This window comes from Podarcis filfolensis (genome assembly GCF_964270895.1).
Source record: "Podarcis filfolensis genome assembly, chromosome: 12".
NCBI classification, from domain to species: Eukaryota; Metazoa; Chordata; class Lepidosauria; order Squamata; family Lacertidae; genus Podarcis; species Podarcis filfolensis.
Window position 1 is genome coordinate 4,484,832 of NC_139614.1, and position 17,810 is coordinate 4,502,641.

At 43.5% G+C, this 17,810-nt stretch overlaps 1 protein-coding gene and 1 long non-coding RNA gene across 4 annotated transcripts in view; one reads left to right on the forward strand and one right to left on the reverse strand.

The window, feature by feature from the left end:
• The window catches only part of LOC310745675, a 62,584-nt gene that overhangs the window by 4,362 nt on the left and 40,412 nt on the right, over window positions 1-17,810 (forward strand). The gene's annotated exons all lie outside the window — the stretch shown is intronic.
• Window positions 4,314-17,810, reverse strand: part of SUGCT (succinyl-CoA:glutarate-CoA transferase) — a 296,012-nt gene continuing 282,515 nt past the window's right edge. For all 3 annotated transcript variants that reach the window (XM_083578146.1, XM_083578141.1, XM_083578142.1), the window contains exon 14: window positions 4,314-6,932. In XM_083578146.1, coding sequence (XP_083434272.1) covers window positions 6,769-6,932 — 164 coding nt within the window. In that variant the 3' untranslated portion in view covers window positions 4,314-6,768. The remainder of the gene's footprint in view (window positions 6,933-17,810) is intronic.

A 17,810-nucleotide genomic window follows, 5' to 3' on the forward strand; every position in this document is an offset into this window, starting at 1 on the left:
AGCGCACGGAAACGCCGTTTACCTTCCCGCCGGAGCAATACCTATTTATCTACTTGCACTTTGATGTTTTTTCGAACTGCTAGGTTGGCAGGAGCAGGGACCAAGCAACGGGAGCTCACTCCATCACAGGGATTCGAACCGCCAACCTTCTGATCAGCAAGTCCTAGGCTCTGTGCTTTAACCCACAGCGCCACCCGCATCCCTTCAAGGGGTCTTAGAGATGTCCAAATTTCTACTAAGGCAAGGTTTCTCAACCTGCTGCTGTTCTTACCCCAACCAGAAGGCTCAAGTAGTTGCATATTTATTCACCCCCCCCCCCCATAATTTGATATAAAGAAAAGAATGACAAGAAACACTCCGTGAAGCCTGGATGGCACAGGGGCCTGGGGTCCATAAAGCTCATTCGGCGACCTTGGACCTTTGGTGACCACTATCCCTCAGTCTGACACAGCTCACATGGTTGCTATGAGAATAAAATGCAGGGGAGGGGGGCACGCCAAGTGCCTTGGAGGAAGGGTGGAATAAAAATGTAATAAAATAATGAAAGCCACATTCCTCACAGAGAATCCATTAAATGAAAAGTAGAAAGCCCACCTCCTCAGCCAGTTGGAAAACCTCTATTCTGCAAAAGTGGATTTAAACGGCAGAAAACAGAGCTTTTCTAAAGTGGTTTGTATTGGACGCATCACAAGAACAATAACCACAAAATATGCTCCACTGTAAACGCTTCCAAATCATCAAATTTCTTACTTCAACAATAAAACTTTGGAGGGCGGAATTGTTTTAAATCAAAAGCGGGTAGTACAAAGTGAATATAAGATTAGGTATTTAGATAGCTATGGAAAATGACAGATCTCAGCCCTTTGAATATCATCTAGGCCAGGGTGGAGTTAAAATGCCGGGCCGGGCAGCCAATTTTGTCCTTGTCCTTTTCATATACTCCTTTGCAGTTTCCTTGTGGATCCTATTACTTGGTCCGCATTCTACACTTTGTCTCGCCTAGATTATTTCCAGGGTGGGTGTCAGTCAGCCATGGGAAAAGGCTACTGAAGGAAATGAAAGGAGTTAGAAGTCTCTGCTACAGCAGCCTGGAAAAGACAGAACAGGGAGGGAGGGGGGATTCAGTTTACAAAGAAGGCTGTTGGCCAACGTGATGCTAAAACCCTGGGCATTTTGAGTAGATCAAGAGGTATACAAAAGAAAAAATGTTTAAAATGTGAGTGGCAGAAATGTTTACAAATACATTGGGTGGGCTTAGTTTTCATTGAAATCAGTGTGATCAGTCATGACATGAGCATGAGAAGAGCCTCCTGGATTCCCCAATGGCCCATCCAGTCCCACATCCTCACAGTAGCTGACCATTAGCCTGCGGGGAACCTGCAAGCAGGATTTGAGTACAAATCCTGCGGTTTCCACCGTGGAGGCAGATCATAGCCATGGTGGTTAGTAGCCATCAATAGCCCTCTCCTTCATAGCATCACACACCTCATTGCAGAGGCCAAGGTCATTCTTACAACTAAAAATAGCATGTCCTGAAGGTTATGCTGATTTTTTCCTCTTTATGCAACTCTGCAGTGTAGTAGGAATATTAAGTACATGATTCAGTGTTTCCACAGTATTCCTTTGAATATCTGACCCAGCTTTCAGGGAACTCAGTGACCCGTGAGATATGTGAATGGTTTTGAAACATTATCTGTAAAAGAGCCCCGTAAGTGTAAAACACAGCTAGGTGAATAATTAGTAACATAATATTTATCTGGCAAGTTTCACCTTTTTGGTGCTTGAGAACTGATTGAGACCAGATCGCAGACTTCTCCAATGTATTCGTTATTTTAAGTTATTTGCAGAATCAGCAAATAATTTTTGGTTTGCGGATCACTCGTGAATTGGGAAAGTTCATAATTCACATGGCGTTGCCTACCATGGGATTTAGGCAAGTCCTGTTTCTGGTTCTAGCCTGGCAGACATGCACAAGCAGCCAACCCACCCTACACAAATGGCCACTTCTGTGAGTACTGCCTGATTGTTCCTGCATGTGTTTTACTGGCGTTAGTAACAAACATAAGAGACTCATAAATATGGCTAGAGTGCAATTTTCTTACAGATTTGCATATTTTCTTGTGACAGTTCTACATTAGAAGAGGTCACAGGCGGATCCACTATGAAACTAACAAAGCTTAAGTTTGAGGGTCTCTAATCCCAGATGGGCCCCAGAAGCAATTTTAGTCCACACTGCTTAAACTTTTTGGGTCTAGTATACCAGATTTGAGTCACGTGATTCAAATTGGTTAATTTTTTGTTGTGTATATTTCAACAATCCCTAAGTTTAAGAGTCAGTAGCACAGACATTGTAAAGGTGTGGTGATCTGTTGTGGAACAACCCCATGGAAGATGCTAGAAGTTACCTAGACCTCATTGCTGGTTATGAAGGGACCCCCATAACAGTTCAAGCTTCAGGGGCCCCCCAAATGGATGAGGTGTCCCAGGGCACTAAGGAACCTAAGAATACAGGAGACCTTCTCTCTAGACCAGTGGTTCTCAGACTTTTTTCCTCTGGGCCACACTTTCAGAATAATTTTCTTTCATTGATTTTTATTGATAAGAAATACATTGGAAATACAATATATTGATAAGAAATACAACTCCTAGCAGTGCTTGATTTATCACATAGAAAGCAACTACTTTTATAATATGATCATGGGACATCCAGAAAGTATAAAACATGGCAGTTACATAAGAACAGGAATCACTCCCAAAATATAATAATAAACGATCCTCTTACGTATGTACCTTAAGTATGTATACCAACTCAATGAGAGGTGTGATCTTGCTTTTGCTGCATAATCTCATTATATTGGGTTTAATTTGAGACAAATTTATCTCTTTATCAACACAAAGAAGCCTTTCTCATACTGCTGAAACAAAAATTTTTTTCCCTTCCAGTAGCACCTTAAAGACCAACTAAGTTAGTTCTTGGTATGAGCTTTCGTGTGCATGCACACTTCTTCAGATACATACGAAAGATACATACGCAGATACATACGCATGCACACGAAAGCTCATACCAAGAACTAACTTAGTTGGTCTTTAAGGTGCTACTGGAAGGAAAAAAATATTTTGATTTGACTATGGCAGACCAACACGGCTACCTAACTGTAACTCATACTGCTGAGTTCAACTGCTGCCCGCAATGTGTTATAGTGTTGTTTGAAATTGTTTTAATGTGCCGGTAATTTTATTATTGTAAGCTACCCTGGACCTTTTTAGGGGAATTATAAATTTGAAGAAATAAGTAAATAAATATCATTCCAATTAGACTGAGATTATTCCCAGACTGGATTTTGTCCAGGGCAAAATTTGCTTTGAGAGGGGATGCAAAGCTCTTATTCAATGACAAGAAGATACCTCTCATGGCCAGGGTGGAGGGGAGCATTACTTTTGTCAAAGCAGTGATTACACAGTGCAAACTGTCCCTTTCTCTTGCCAAAGGTTTCACATATGTAAGTTTAAAGTTTGTCAGCAGTGGGATCTGCAAACACACACCCCCACCCCCAATACCCAGGAAATTATTGGCCTCCAAAAAGAAGGGATGCAGGATCTGCTGGGTAGCTCTCTTGCAAAATGACAGTTGTCACTTTGCACCAGGTGGGTGTTTTCATCCCTTTTTATGTGACCTAACAGATTGCCACCTGCCAAGCTTTGATTTGCCCCTTTAGTGCAACAATTTTCCCTAGCAGAGCAAATGAGCGTTTGGATGCATGTGCAGTTTTTTATCAAGGGAATTGCGTGGGGAGAATGTCATTGTTTCAACACCCCACCTCCACCACAGTTTTAATTGAAATCACAAACACCAATAATTGGGGATTTTTTGCAAACAAAGAAAAAAACCCAACAGGTCAGGAAATCCAATCCTGGATTGGATTTAATTTGGCCTGTAGCCTTTTATGAAGAGATGGATGCCTTTCAGTATAACCTCTACTTCATAGTAGGTTTATGGTGGTCTCAGAAGCCAGCTTCATATTTTCGTGATCCAAATGGTACTTCAAATACTATGGAATGGACTAATACAGTGGTACCTCGGGTTACAGACGCTTCAGGTTACAGACTCCGCTAACCCAGAAATAGTACCTCGGGTTAAGAACTTTGCTTCAGCATGAGAACAGAAATCGTGCAGCAGCGATGCAGTGGCAGCAGGAGGCCCCATTAGCTAAAGTGGTGCTTCAGGTTAAGAACAGTTTCAGGTTAAGAACGGACCTCCGGAACGAATTAAGTACTTAACCCGAGGTACCACTGTAGTTGTTTTTTTTAAAAAAAATCCATTTTGTCTGGTGTGTTTCCACATCTCTCAAAATTTGGATTTTTGAGTGTAGTGTGGTAATAATTGAAATAATAGAAAACTATTTCAACATTTTTAAAAAATTGTGTGTGTGTGATATGATTCAACTAATATTTGTGGCCAAATGATTTCTGGAAGTCTTTCACAATGTAGCAGCTCAGAAGATTTCAGTTTCAGTAAATGGAAGCTTTGGAAATTGTGGTTCCCCATGAGTGGCATCTGGGGCAATTAGACTGGGCACATGTTGGGCAACAATCTGAAATCTGATCATGCGTCACTTCTGTATGCCAATACCAATTTTTTTTAAAAAAAAATATAACAGCTTCTTACAGGTCCTCCGTTCAGTGTTATTCTATACAAACTATATTTGATCTTGGGTGACAACTCCCATCAACCTAGCCAGTAAAAGTTACCTTTGTAGTTACTTCCATGTTGATCTGCAGGTTGTGTGGTACTGCTTCTCTTTTGCATAGTCCAGTTGGAAGATGGATGCATGAAGAAGGAAATTTTCAGTAAAGTGCTCTCTCCCTAACTTTGACTAACCTCTGCTTTTTCTTCGACCAGTTCATTCCCATCTCATTTTGCTGCCCATGTAAATCCAGCCCCAGATTCTAAGCAATTTCAACACTTTCTCTCAGTGGTAGTAGACCTGGGTTGCTCTTGGTTAACTAGTCAGAACACCCTGGGGCACAGTGCCTCTTGCTGACATGGAAAGAGCTCAGTCATCCTAGGTCAGGCTGGTTTGTGCTGAGCAGAATTCTGTACAGTCACCATTCTGCTGCGCCTGGCTACAATTTGTGCTAGCTCAACATAGCTTCCTGCAGATAAAGTTGCCTGAAAGCATTCAGAGACTGTGATATGAAGCATTTAACGAAGTCTCATTTAACTCACTGACTTTTTTCCGAGGAAACTGGCTATTAGGTCCTGAGGTTCAAACAAGTCCAAAGGATAAGAAAATGAACTTCCTATTTGTGTGCAGCCTTGCGGAACAAAAATTAAATATGGAATTAAAAACTAAGTAAGCCAATGGGGTTTGCATGAATTGATTTGGTGACACTTAGCCCTTTCCTTGGGAAACTACTGGACAAAACAAAGCTCCTTTAGGAGGTTTTGAATTAATCTTAAATCTTATTTATGTATTCTGTTCTTGAAATGAGAAAGAGACTAAGCAGAAACAGCATGCCTATTTGTAAATATGAGTTTAAAAGGGACTGTTTTCAACAAAAGCAGTGCCTAGTTTATGACCAAATCGTCATATCTAAAACTGAGTTCCCAGCATTGTTTCTCCTCTTTAATCTTGGCTGCTATTCTTGAATTAAAGGGGAATTATGCAATTTCCCCTGCCAATCCCATCCCTGCATCCCGATTCCTGACTCTTGCCCATGCACGCATCTTCTGATGCTTAGAGCCATCACTTGATCCAAAATATAATGATGCATTTAGCATATGGACAGAAGTATTGACTCTGGTACTGAGACTGTAATTTCACACGCACACGTACAAGGAGGAAAAAAGATTAGAAGGAAATCTGAAAATGAGAGAACACAAAGATTTACAAAATAAGCCAACAAAGGAAGACCATGCCACACAACTTCAAAGGCGATTGCAAATCCATTTTAAAACTTAATTATGTAATAATTTTCTTTCTTTCTCTCCCCCATCCCCCCCGGAAAGCAAGATATAGTTGTGAAGTTCAGATTTAACACAGAGGATGTTGTTTGTTAAACTGGAAACCAAGTGACAGGCCACTTATAACAGGAGGCCTGTTTCCGATCCTTTGAGTGAAATATGGTCATTATTTGTTGAGTGTCAGTTTCGGTTAGCTTTATTTAGTTTCAGGGAAGGAAGGCAGTGCCTTACTTTAGCAGAAGTAAAAGTTTTGGAATCTTCTTGTTCAGAATTCTACTTTTGATCTAAATTATATGCCTGCAAGATTGACCAATCATCCCCCCCAACCCCCATGCTTAAAGAAATGCCATATTGCTTTGTATACAGAAAGTGGTTTTGCTTTCGAGTATCACGTGCTGCTAATTATGGCCTAGATTCTACTGGCTTTACCCATGCAATTAGTAGCTTTTGGCATGGAACTCAGATCTTCTGAAATTCATCCATGTGTTTCCAGAGAGGCACTGCTGAACATGTGGCAGTGGGATTGCATGGTGGGTTTTATTTTGGTCTATCAGCAATATACCAAATGCTGAATTTCATAGTTATCAGCACCTCTACCTGTCCCCGGTCTGCATGAAAGGCAGGGAAAATTGATTATTTTAAAACTTTGCAGGTTGATACTTGAATGCAGGATGTGTTTCAGATTATATTAAAAAAAATACCAAGAACTTAATCACATCTCCATCATTGGTTGTGAAAACTAAAGAGATCCTGGTAGAATTCCAGGAAGTTTCTTCTCCATCAGCAACCGAAGCCAAAGCCATTCACATGCGTTCATGCTGAACTATTGCTCCAGAGCTGAGCAGTTCTTCTAGGGCATCATCCTTGTACCCCAGAATATCCTTCAGAACATCCAATGTGTGCTGACCAATGAGAGGGGGAGGTTTGGGCTCAGACACTTCAAACTGGCTGTACCTTACGGCTGGTCCTGTCAGAAACAAGAAAAAAGAAAACTGGAAGTTAATAATGGTCATGGTTAGTTTTGTAAAGAATGCCATCCTGTACACAGAGAAGACACCCGCAAATATCACAGATTCTTGTGCCTTGAGAATGCTTTTCTCTTTCTCTCGACAAGATTTTCATGTGATTTGCATGGGTGAAACTAACAACACAAGTCAAAAGCCAGAAATTTCACATTGCCCTTCCTTATTTCAAAAGGCGCTACTTTCAGGTGCTGTTGTGAGATGAGACACTGAGTGATGTAGATGAAGGTTTGCATCAATCCAAAGAGGATGGAAGCAATGGGAAGGTGAAACCACCAATCACAAAGTAGGCTGCTTGGCTGACAGTTTCAACCAAATCAGCTATTATAAACAACTTGAAAAATAGCAAACCTTCCACTTTTTTTGTGGCAGAACATATAAATAAGTTTTTGAAGACAGCAATTTCTTAAGCAGGAGTCTGGTAAACAATGCTTCTTGATCATATGGATCGGTACACAAAGATCTCGCTCTACGCCAGACTCATGAACTTGTGGAGCCACTGCTTCAGAGCTAGTTGATATGTCTTCATTCCAACCAGATATTTCCATCGAAGTTCAGAAAAGGAATTAAATCACATGAGTGCTGCGTGTGTTTTCACTGTTAAATGAAAAGCAGGCCTTAGTGACCACTTACTGAAATGCCCATATCCCTCTTCTGTATTTGCTCTACTGATACATATTATACAAATTACATTTCTTTTTATCAGCCCCCACAGAATATTTAAATCAGTCTAGGGATTTAGCAAACGAGGACTGCTAACAAAGTTGTTCGGTCCTGGCTATGTGGCTGTGGAAATAATTTTTTCAGGTTTTTATGTTTACAATTCCACTGCCATTATTCCATCACGAGTTCCAGAAGGACATTTTGTACACATATTATAAATCAGATTTGGTAAATGAAAAGGGGCTATGCCTGTTCACAGATTCAGAGCATAACATGTTCAGAATCTTCATTGAACAGACCATTCTCCTACAATCCAACCTTGAGATTGCAACTTGGATTGGAATATTATTTGTGCATTTATCAATTATTATTAAAAATGTGTAGTGATGAAAAATTCCACAGGGCAAAAAATGAAAACTTCCGTGAGTCAGAAATAAGCTTGCCACTGCAAAAAAACCTGAAATCAATTAATAGGGACATCCTTTTTCTGTCAAGGGACACACTAAAATGAATGGGAACTGCACAAGAGCACAGACAAGTTTGTATACATTTATTGTAAATATACAATTCACTGGTGTCTGTTCTTAAATTTGTTTTGGATTTGTTTGTGTGTTGTTGTTTTGAAGTTTTTTTTAAAAAAAATTAATAGTGTGTGCTGCCCTTGGCTCCTTTGGGAGGAAGATTGAAATACAAATTTAATTAACAAATACATTCCCGGGGAGGCAGATGCATGCTGATAGTGAGTAAGACCATTTGTTGTTTCCTCTCTCATTTTCTATGCCCCCCCTCTGGAATGCCCCCACCTCCCATTGCTAAGCCTCCTTGATCTCAGTGAGACCTCCTAAGTGCTACTAACTTAGTCTGGATCCAGCCGAATGATCTACTCATAACTGAGCAGTGATTTGCATCCAGGGTGGCGCTGTGGGTTAAACCACAGAGCCTAGGGCTTGCCGATCAGAAGGTCGGTGGTTCGAATCCCCGCGACGGGGTGAGCTCCCGTTGCTTGGTGCCTGCTCCTGCCAACCTAGCAGTTTGAAAGCACGTCAAAGTGCAAGTAGATAAATAGGTACCACTCCGGCGGGAAGGTAAACGGTGTTTCTGTGCGCTGCTCTGATTCGCCAGAAGCGGCTTAGTCATGCTGGCCACATGACCCGGAAGCTGTACGCCTGCTCCCTCGGCCAATAAAGCGAGATGAGCATCGCAACCCCAGAGTCGTCCATGACTGGACCTAATGGTCAGGGGTCCCTTTACTCTTTACTTTTCTTGGCCCAAATCTCTGTCATCATAAATGTGTTAGGACTCTGTTGTTTTTTGCTGCAACAGGTTGTCATGACTACTTCTCTGGAAGTTGCATCTCGCACTCCTCTCACATTATGGCAGTTTACAGAAAGAAGTCTACTTACTAGCTCTTACTAAAAGCACACACAAACCCACCAGTAGACTACATGTTGAACTACGTGAACTAGTCAATTTGCAATCCTTCAAACTGCTTTCCTAAATAGTCAAAGGCAACACTATTGAGATGGACTGTCATTTCAAGTCCCTTTCATTCAGAGCTGTTTGTAAATTCCTAATCTTTAGCTGACTGGCCTCCCCCCACCCCCAAGACTTCTATTAGTGACCATCAATGCAAGATAAATTCTCACCTTGAGCATTGGTAAATGCCAGCATTCATTGTCTAAAGTGGCTGGGGCTTGCATTCTTATATTGCTCAAATGCCACTATCAGTTTTGAAGTTTTAAGGAAACCATCTTGCAAATAAATGACCTCTGGAGATTAAACTGATCAAATGAAAAGCAAACTAACAATGGAATCCTATATATGTGCATTTAGAAGTATCACAGTTATACCCAACCTTGGCAGTAGTAAATAAAGATAATAATCAGCAAGGAAGTAGATCAGCCTTAATCAAATGTTCCACAAGAGCAGCCTTGCTTTATATGCAAAAGGTTAGACCAGGCAGTTTTGAGAATGGGCTCCACCAGCTATTATTATTTTTTCTTTTTCATTTGGTACAAGCAGGGGCAAGATTGTCCTGGGGGGGGTTATTAAAGATTTCTTAATTTACAAAAGCATGTGCATTGTCTTTTTTCAGGTTGTGTTTTCTACAAATCAGTTTCATTTTTTTGGTAAGACTTTAGTGTTGCATGCAATACAGAATTGGGAAGAAAAGAGGGGGAGTGGGGATGGTGTGGGCTCCACTCGCTATTATGACTAGCATGTGAAAGTGAACTTCCACAAAAAAGCATTAAGTTTTTGTACTCGTGGTGTCACCTAGAGCCAGTGTGGTGTAGTGGTTAAGAGCGGTAGACTTGTAATCTGGTGAACCGGGTTCGCGTCTCCGCTCCTCCACCTGCAGCTGCTGGGTGACCTTGGGCCAGTCACACTTCTCTGAAGTCTCTCAGCCCCACTCACCTCACAGAATGTTTGTTGTGGGGGAGGAAGGGAAAGGAGAATGTTAGCCGCTTTGAGACTCCTTTGGGTAGTGATAAAGCGGGATATCAAAGCCAAACCCTTTTCTTTGGTCCTCAATTTATGGACCAGAACACACAAGGAGGTTCTGCACAGACCTAAGATGGGTTGAATTAGTGACATCCTCACTGTTTCCCCAGCCCTAATTCATTTTATTTTAATGTAGAGAAGTCATATACTGCTTTTCACTTCGGTGATGAATTATCAAAGGGATTTACATATAAAATATAATACAATGCAATAAAATGCAATTACTTACAATCATAGAATTGTAGAGTTGGACAGAACCCCAAGGGTCATCTAGTCCAACCCCCTTCCTCCCCTTGTTTGTTGTTCTGCCCCGTGACTTCTGCTCTTCCAACTTTGCATTACCAAAGCTTTTCTGCTCCCTTAAACAACTTCCTCCTTTCTTGCCCACTGTCACCATCAAGAGGAAGAGTCTCAGTGTACATGGCGCCACCTTTCTCCCCGTGTATGAGTGGTAGCATTTATTTCCATTCTCCCCTACCTTCTGTTACTCCCCATTGTCCATCTTAAATTATAACCTTCTTGGGACTGGATGCATAGGATGGCCTAGGACCCTCGTACTCCTAGGACCGCCTCTCCCAGTATGCCCCACGGAGGACCTTAAGGTCAATAAATAGCAACACTCTAGAGGTCCCGGGCCCTAAGGAAGTCAGATCAAGCCCTGCCTCCTTGATCCGTGCCCGTCTTGGCTGATTAGGGAGTGTCCAGATGTTGCGCGGACCCCCCTGGTTGAAATTATCAATTTGTCCCTTGACACGGGGACATTCCCAGGGGAACTGAAGGAAGCAGTGATGTGTCCACTCTTAAAGAAAACTTCATTAGATCCCTTAGACCTATCCAATTACCGCCCAGTTTCAAATCTTCCATACCTGGGTAAGGTAATTGAGAGAGCAGTTGCTGAACAGCTTGGTAGGTTTCTGGAGGAAACATCGGCATTAGATCCATTTCAGTCCGGTTTCCGTCCTGGTTTTGGGACGGAGAAGGCTCTGGTTGCCCTAACAGATGATCTCCGTAGACAACTGGATCGAGGCGGGTCAGGACTGCTGATCCTTTTAGATTTGTCAGCAGCCTTTGACATGGTCAATCATGATCTTCTGGACCACCGCCTCGCAGATGTGGGGATACAGGGCATAGCCCGTAACTGGTTGTGCTCTTTTATCTCTGGTCAGGGACAGAGGGTGGCACTAGGGAGGGAAATGTCGTCGCGCCACTCCTTGGTGTGTGGAGTGCCGCAGGGCGCAATTCTCTCCCCGATGCTTTTTAACATCTTTATGCGCCCCTTTGCCCAGATTATCCGGAGCTTTGGGCTGGGCTGTCACCAATATGCTGATGACACTCAGCTCTATCTGCTGATGGATGGCCACACCGACTCGGCCCCAAACACACTGACCAGATGCTTGGAAGCTGTGGCTGGATGGTTTTGTGGGAGCCGATTGAAACTAAATCCTTCGAAGACAGAGGTCCTATGGCTAGGTCGGGATGGCATGGGGATGAGGGTCTAACTCCCTTCTCTTGCGGGGGCCCAATTAGTGCCACTGCCTTCCGTTAAGAGTTTGGGTGTAATCCTTGACGCCTCCCTTTCCATGGAGGCGCAAGTTACAGCAACAGCCAAGGCGACATTTTTCCACCTTCGCCGCATCAAGCAGTTGGTCCCTTACCTTTCCCGCCCCGACCTGGCCACAGTGATCCATGCGACGGTCATCTCCAGGCTTGACTACTGTAATTCGCTCTACGCGGGGCTGCCCTTGAAGCTGTCCCAGAAACTCCAGCGGGTGCAGAATGCTGCAGCGAGGCTCCTCACCTCTGCCATGGGAGCATATTCACCCAGTGCTTTTCAAGCTGCACTGGCTCCCGGTGGAGTACAGGGTCAGATTTAAGGTGCTGCTTTTGACCTTTAAAGCCCTTCACGGCCTAGGACCCTCGTACCTACGGGACCGCCTCTCCTGGTATGCCCCACGGAGAGCCTCAAGGTCCATAAATAGCAACACCCTAGTGGTCCCAGGCCCTATGGAGGTTAGATTGGCTTCAACCAGAGCCAGGGCCTTTTCGACACTGGCTCCGGCCTGGTGGAACGCTCTGCCTCATGAGACCAGGGCCCTGCAGGATCTGATTTCTTTCTGCAGGGCCTGTAAGACAGAGTTGTTCCGCCTGGCCTTTGGCTTGGAGCCAATTTGATTCCCTCCCTCCCTCTCTTTCTTTTTTCTTTTCCTTTACATTTTAATATTTTAATGTTCCATTATTTTAATGTTGCATTTTATTTTTGTTTTTAAGTTGTAATCATTCATCTTGTTTTTATTATTGCTTGTAAGCCGCTCTGAGCCCGGCCTTGGCTGGGGAGGGCAGGGTATAAATAAGAAATTATTATTATTATTATTAGCCTCAACCAGGGCCAGGGCCTTTTCAACACTGGCTCTGGCCTGGTGGAACGCTCTGCCTCATGAGACCAGGGCCCTGCAGGATCTGATTTCTTTCCGCAGGGCCTGTAAGACAGAGTTGTTCTGCCTGGCCTTTGGCTTGGAATCAACTTGATCCCCTCTTTCCTTTTTCCTTTCTCCTTCTGTGATGGAACTCCTATTTGGGGATTTCCCTGGCTTTTTCTGGCCCACGTAGTACCAGTCTGGATAGTTGGCCTTGGTGAAGATTTGACGTTTTCATCCCCAAAAAGTTTTTTATTTGAGTTTCTACTGAAATGAGGCTGCATTTTAATGTACTTAATCTTGTTTTTAAGTTGTATTTTAATCAATTGTTTTTATACCTGGTGTTAGCCACCCTGAGCCTAGTCTTGGCTGGGGAGGGTGGGGTATAAATAAAATTATTTATTTATATTATTATTACTACTACTATTATTAGCCTATGTATGTTGCCAATGCAACTCTCTAAAGGTGCCATACAAACTGAAGGCATGAAACAGAGGGAGGAAGTTTGGAAAACTAACTTGAAAAACTAACCTTGTACTACATATTTAGAATATTTTTTCTGGAGAAAGCAGTGAGCATTCCGCAAGAAAGACCTAAACACACATTCTGCTATATGTGAAGTCCTGTAAATCAATATTTATATTTTGACTTCTTTAGCAAGTTACTAAGATACTTGCTCCAGATACTGCTTTATCGCCAGGGTTTCACAAGGCGTCAGATGAACATTATATCAGTTATACATATAGTACCAAATTGTCTCCGCCTTCCCTAGTACTTGAAATCCACATCATCATCATAAATTTTGTTTATTTGGCGCCTCTCTGCCATAACATCCCAGGCGCCAAACAAACCATAAAGTTAAGACACAGAACACATTAAAACATGAGATATAAAAGACAGATAAGACAGTGCAAGCACCTTTTTGCTACGTGAGGTCCCAAGGGGATTAAAGACGTCTTTCTTTTTAAAAGGTTAAACAGTCCAGGAGTTTTTATGGTAGATTTCTGAGATGAACGAGAACAAGGGCAAAGGCAGGGACCTCGACCAACCACAGCCCCGGCACCAAGAGCTGCCACAAGTGTCCCGATTCCCTAGATTAATTAATTCAAGTTGCCACACGTGTGTGCACACGCAGGAATAAAAGTACTGACCTTCCCAAGACAAAGAGTTAAAGCATTAAATTATAAATAACAGACTTGTTGCAAACCGTTTTGAAAAATGATTATTCAGAATTTTACAATATATTATTTCAGTTCTGCATGTGATTTATTTAATTACTTCTGCCCCCAGCCTAGAACTTAGAAACGAGCAATCAAAGCGCAGCTTTCCCCTTCCCATGCAACAGTTCCGAGAGAAGGCTACTAGGTTGGCAACTGCTCAGTTTAGTATTCCCCCTGCATTTTCTTAAGAGTCTGTCTCAGAGGTTTTCTGCTTGACCCTCACTTTCTAGGCATGGCTCCAAGCAGCTTCCCCCTTGCCCCACTCCTCCCCAAGGGAAAACCTGCTATTTAGCAATCAGAACAAATGGCAATCCAGGGAAAATCCTTAATAAAGGCGTATTTTGAGAAAGGACTTGGGACACATGGTCTGATCTTGCTGCCCTGGCGGTCATACTCTGCACTAGCTGCAGCTTCTAGACCGTCTTTGAACAGTAGCATCGTCGTTCTGTACCGCTCAGCCACAGCAGAGCTCAGTGGCAGGAGAGGCCAGCCAATCAGCCAAGTCTCGGGGGTCCTTGCCTGGAGGCAGAGTCCGTATGGAAGGTTCAGTCCAGTCCTAAGGACAGGAGTATCTCAGCTCACATAGTCAGATGGTCCAGGGGTCAAGAAAGCAGAGGGTCCAAGGTCAAGAGAAGCAAGAAGCAGCAAGGTCTGGTCAGGAACAACAAATGTTTCCAGCAACTGTCTGAGGCTGGAAACCCTAAGCTAGAGCCAGCTGGTTCACATCAGGAAGAAGAAGGCTGATCAGCAGCAGGTGCAGTTACTGCCTTCTGCTCCTTCAGGTTGCTGCTCAGCAGGTGAAGCTGATTCCTGGCCCATGACAGCTAGTGCCACACAGGACTAGCCTAAAACATGTTGACACTTGAAGCAAACCACAAAATGGTGCCCCCCCCCAATCAGGGAAGGGGTGGGTGAAGATCTACACTGAGAACAAGGATGGGAGGAGACCAGCAGCATCTCCTATTGGCCAAGGAGGAACACTAGGCTAGCAGATTTGGCCTCCATGGACTGCAAAGAAGAAGAAGAAGAAGAAGAAGAAGAAGAAGAAGAAGAAGAAGAAGAAGAAGAAGATGCGTTCCTTGGAGACAGGATCTGCTGTCCTTGGGGATCCTGCCGCCTGAGGCAGTGGGCCCTGGGTGGGATAAAACGCATCACAACAGGCCAATCTTAAGGCTATTGGGTTATGGCTTACTGAAGTCAGGCTATCCTGGTTCAAGAATGGCTATAGCAGGTGAACCAGCCAAAAGCTGGGCATAGGCATGTCACCACTGATGCCACCTGGTCACTCAGTCATACACTGGTTGAACCACCAAGAGGAAAAGCCAACAGGGTTGCACTCTCCATGTCTCCATGTCCTGATAAAGATCATCAGTCAAGGAGACCAAGGCTACTGCATTGCGAAATCCAGGTCTAAAGCCAGACTGAAGTGGGTCTGGATAATCTGCCTTATCCATGCATGCGCACAACTGGCAGACAGCCACCATCGTAATCACCTTGCCCAGAAAATGTTAGGGATGGTGGCACATGACTCCCTCATTTGCACAGCACCCAGTGCCAGTTTTGATACCTTGGTGCAATTGCCTCTTTACAGCTTGTGGTAGCTAGAGCGCTATCTGTGAGGCTGCTGCAATTCTGCTGCCTTCTGTTCCAAGCAATCATCTGTTTTATTTTAATTTTAAATTCCTAAAAGAACAGTCAACATTAGGATTTGGGCAGGAGAAAAGGGCAAATTCCACATTTGGACCCTATTCAGATGAATTTACAAACTGACAATGTGATCAATACCAACACAGTACGGAGGGCATGCAATTGTGTTGGCTTTCCATTGTCTGTTGCCAATCCCTGTCATGTGATATTCAGCTCATCTGAGGTTGGGAATATCAAAGCAGTATGGGGCACTCAAGTCTCTTCAATCAAGCAGCCTTTGGTTTCAATTGCACAAGTGTGCATGTGTGAGCACAACAGAGTGGCCCTCTTTCTGAAGTTCTTGTGGCTGTAAATATTACCAGAGATTTTCATTCTATCCTGTGAAAGGCACCCATAAAAGCTACAGGAATATTGAGAAAGTGAAATGTAAGAAGCAGACACACCCATGGAGAGGAATGAAGTATAAGGCTAGGAAGCTATCCAGAGAGGGAGAGAGACGGCGGGGGGGGGGGGACTCTGCATCCAAGAAAGAAGACAACTAAAAAGCTTGAGAGTATAAATTAGAATCAGATTGGAACCAGCCATGCATAAGCAATATTCCATCTCAAATGTGCACAGATCAGTTTCATTAATGGAATTCCCCATTCTCCTTGACTTTTTCCACCTCCTGATGCTTTGGACTACTTCCTTTTCCCTTTCTCCACCATCCCACTTTCACTGTGAAGTAAAGTGCTTTAACTTACTTGAGCTAGTAATTTTGAAGTTCTAATCGTAAGCAGCAGGTGCTTGGTTTAAAGAGAATTTTTCCATCACTGACTGTCTGGGAGCATCAGCAGCACCTCCCTCTCTCCCACACACCCCAGCACCTTTGATCCTTTGCCACTTGCACTTGTGGGTTTCACATTTGACTTGATGTTTCTTTCCAAGATGTGTCATCCCCCCCCCACCGCCTTGCTAATGCATCTTCCTTTTGTAAGATTGTCGGATTTGAGCCTTTCGCTTCTATACAAATCACAGCAAAAAATGGTTGGCATTTATTGTCTTCAAGGATGCTACAGACCTCCTTTACTTCAACTATAAAAGGCCACTATGATGTGTGAACACACTGGAGTAAAATACTCAATAATAATAATAATAATAATAAATTATTTGTACCCCACCCTCCCCGGTGTACCCCAGTGTTAAGTTCACCACTCTCTACACAACATCTTTTTTGCTATGTGTGCTGCTTCAGGTCCAGCCAGTGTCAGCCAAAGATGTGCAGTGCGGGTGAGGAAACCCCTCTCCAGCAACAGCAGGACTCAATAGAGCAGCACAGCCGCTGCCTCATCCACAGTCCCGCTGCTTAGGGTGGGAAGACCATTTTGCAGTACCAGCTCCCAGGCAGCAGAGGCACAGATCAGGCCTGTTGTCATCAGATGACAGCTCTGCATCCAGGTGATTCAATGCTGCCTCCCCATCCTGTTTCTGGGGTTTCCATTCGTTACCAATGACAAGGATCCTCCCATGTTATCTTCCATCTGCCTGCCATTTGGGAGGCTGCACTGGGGTGCTCTTCACTAGTAGGGTTTCCCGGCTGGTAGTCTTTTTCTTTCTTTGGCTATCACTTGTAGCTGAGTAAGATTATCTTCCATAAACACGGTTTTAACAATGAGTTCGTAAGTGACTGTGGAGGCCAATTCTGGATCCACACGTCCTTCCACAGTGGGGACATTGGTTTCTGGGCAGGAGTTGATCACGGTGTGGATTTGCCAAGCGTGTCTTCCTCTTAGCACGTTTCTCCCTTGTGTCCTGAGTTCGAGTGTCTTCAAAGCCCATGACACCTTTGGTAAAGGCTGTTCTCCAACTGGAGAACTTGCAGGCCAGTGTTTCCTAGTAGTCAGTGTTTATACTACATGTTTTTAGATTTGCCTTGAGAAAGTCTTTAAACCTCTTTTGTTGACCACCAACATTACGCTTTCCATTTTTAAGTTTGGAATAGAGTAGTTGCTTTGGAAGACGATCATCAGGCATCCACACAACATGACCAGTCCAACTAAGTTGATGTTGAAGAATCATTGCTTCAACACTGGTGATCTTTGCCTGTCTTCCCAAGTGATGTGTAAAAAACTTTTGAGACACCACTGATGGAATCTTTCGAGGGGTTAGAGATGGCATTTATAAGTGGCCCATGTTTCACAAGCATATAGTAAGGTTGGTAGTACAATAGCTTTGTAAACAAGCATTTTGGTAGTACAGCTCTCTTGCCACTAGAGGACAGGATTTTAAGGAAGGACTGGGCAGACAAACACCTCCATGCCCCCCTGCAGCAAGGTGGACTAGTGGTTTGGATTGCTCTTTAAATGTAGAAACGTTCTGCTGGGTGGCATAGTGAGGA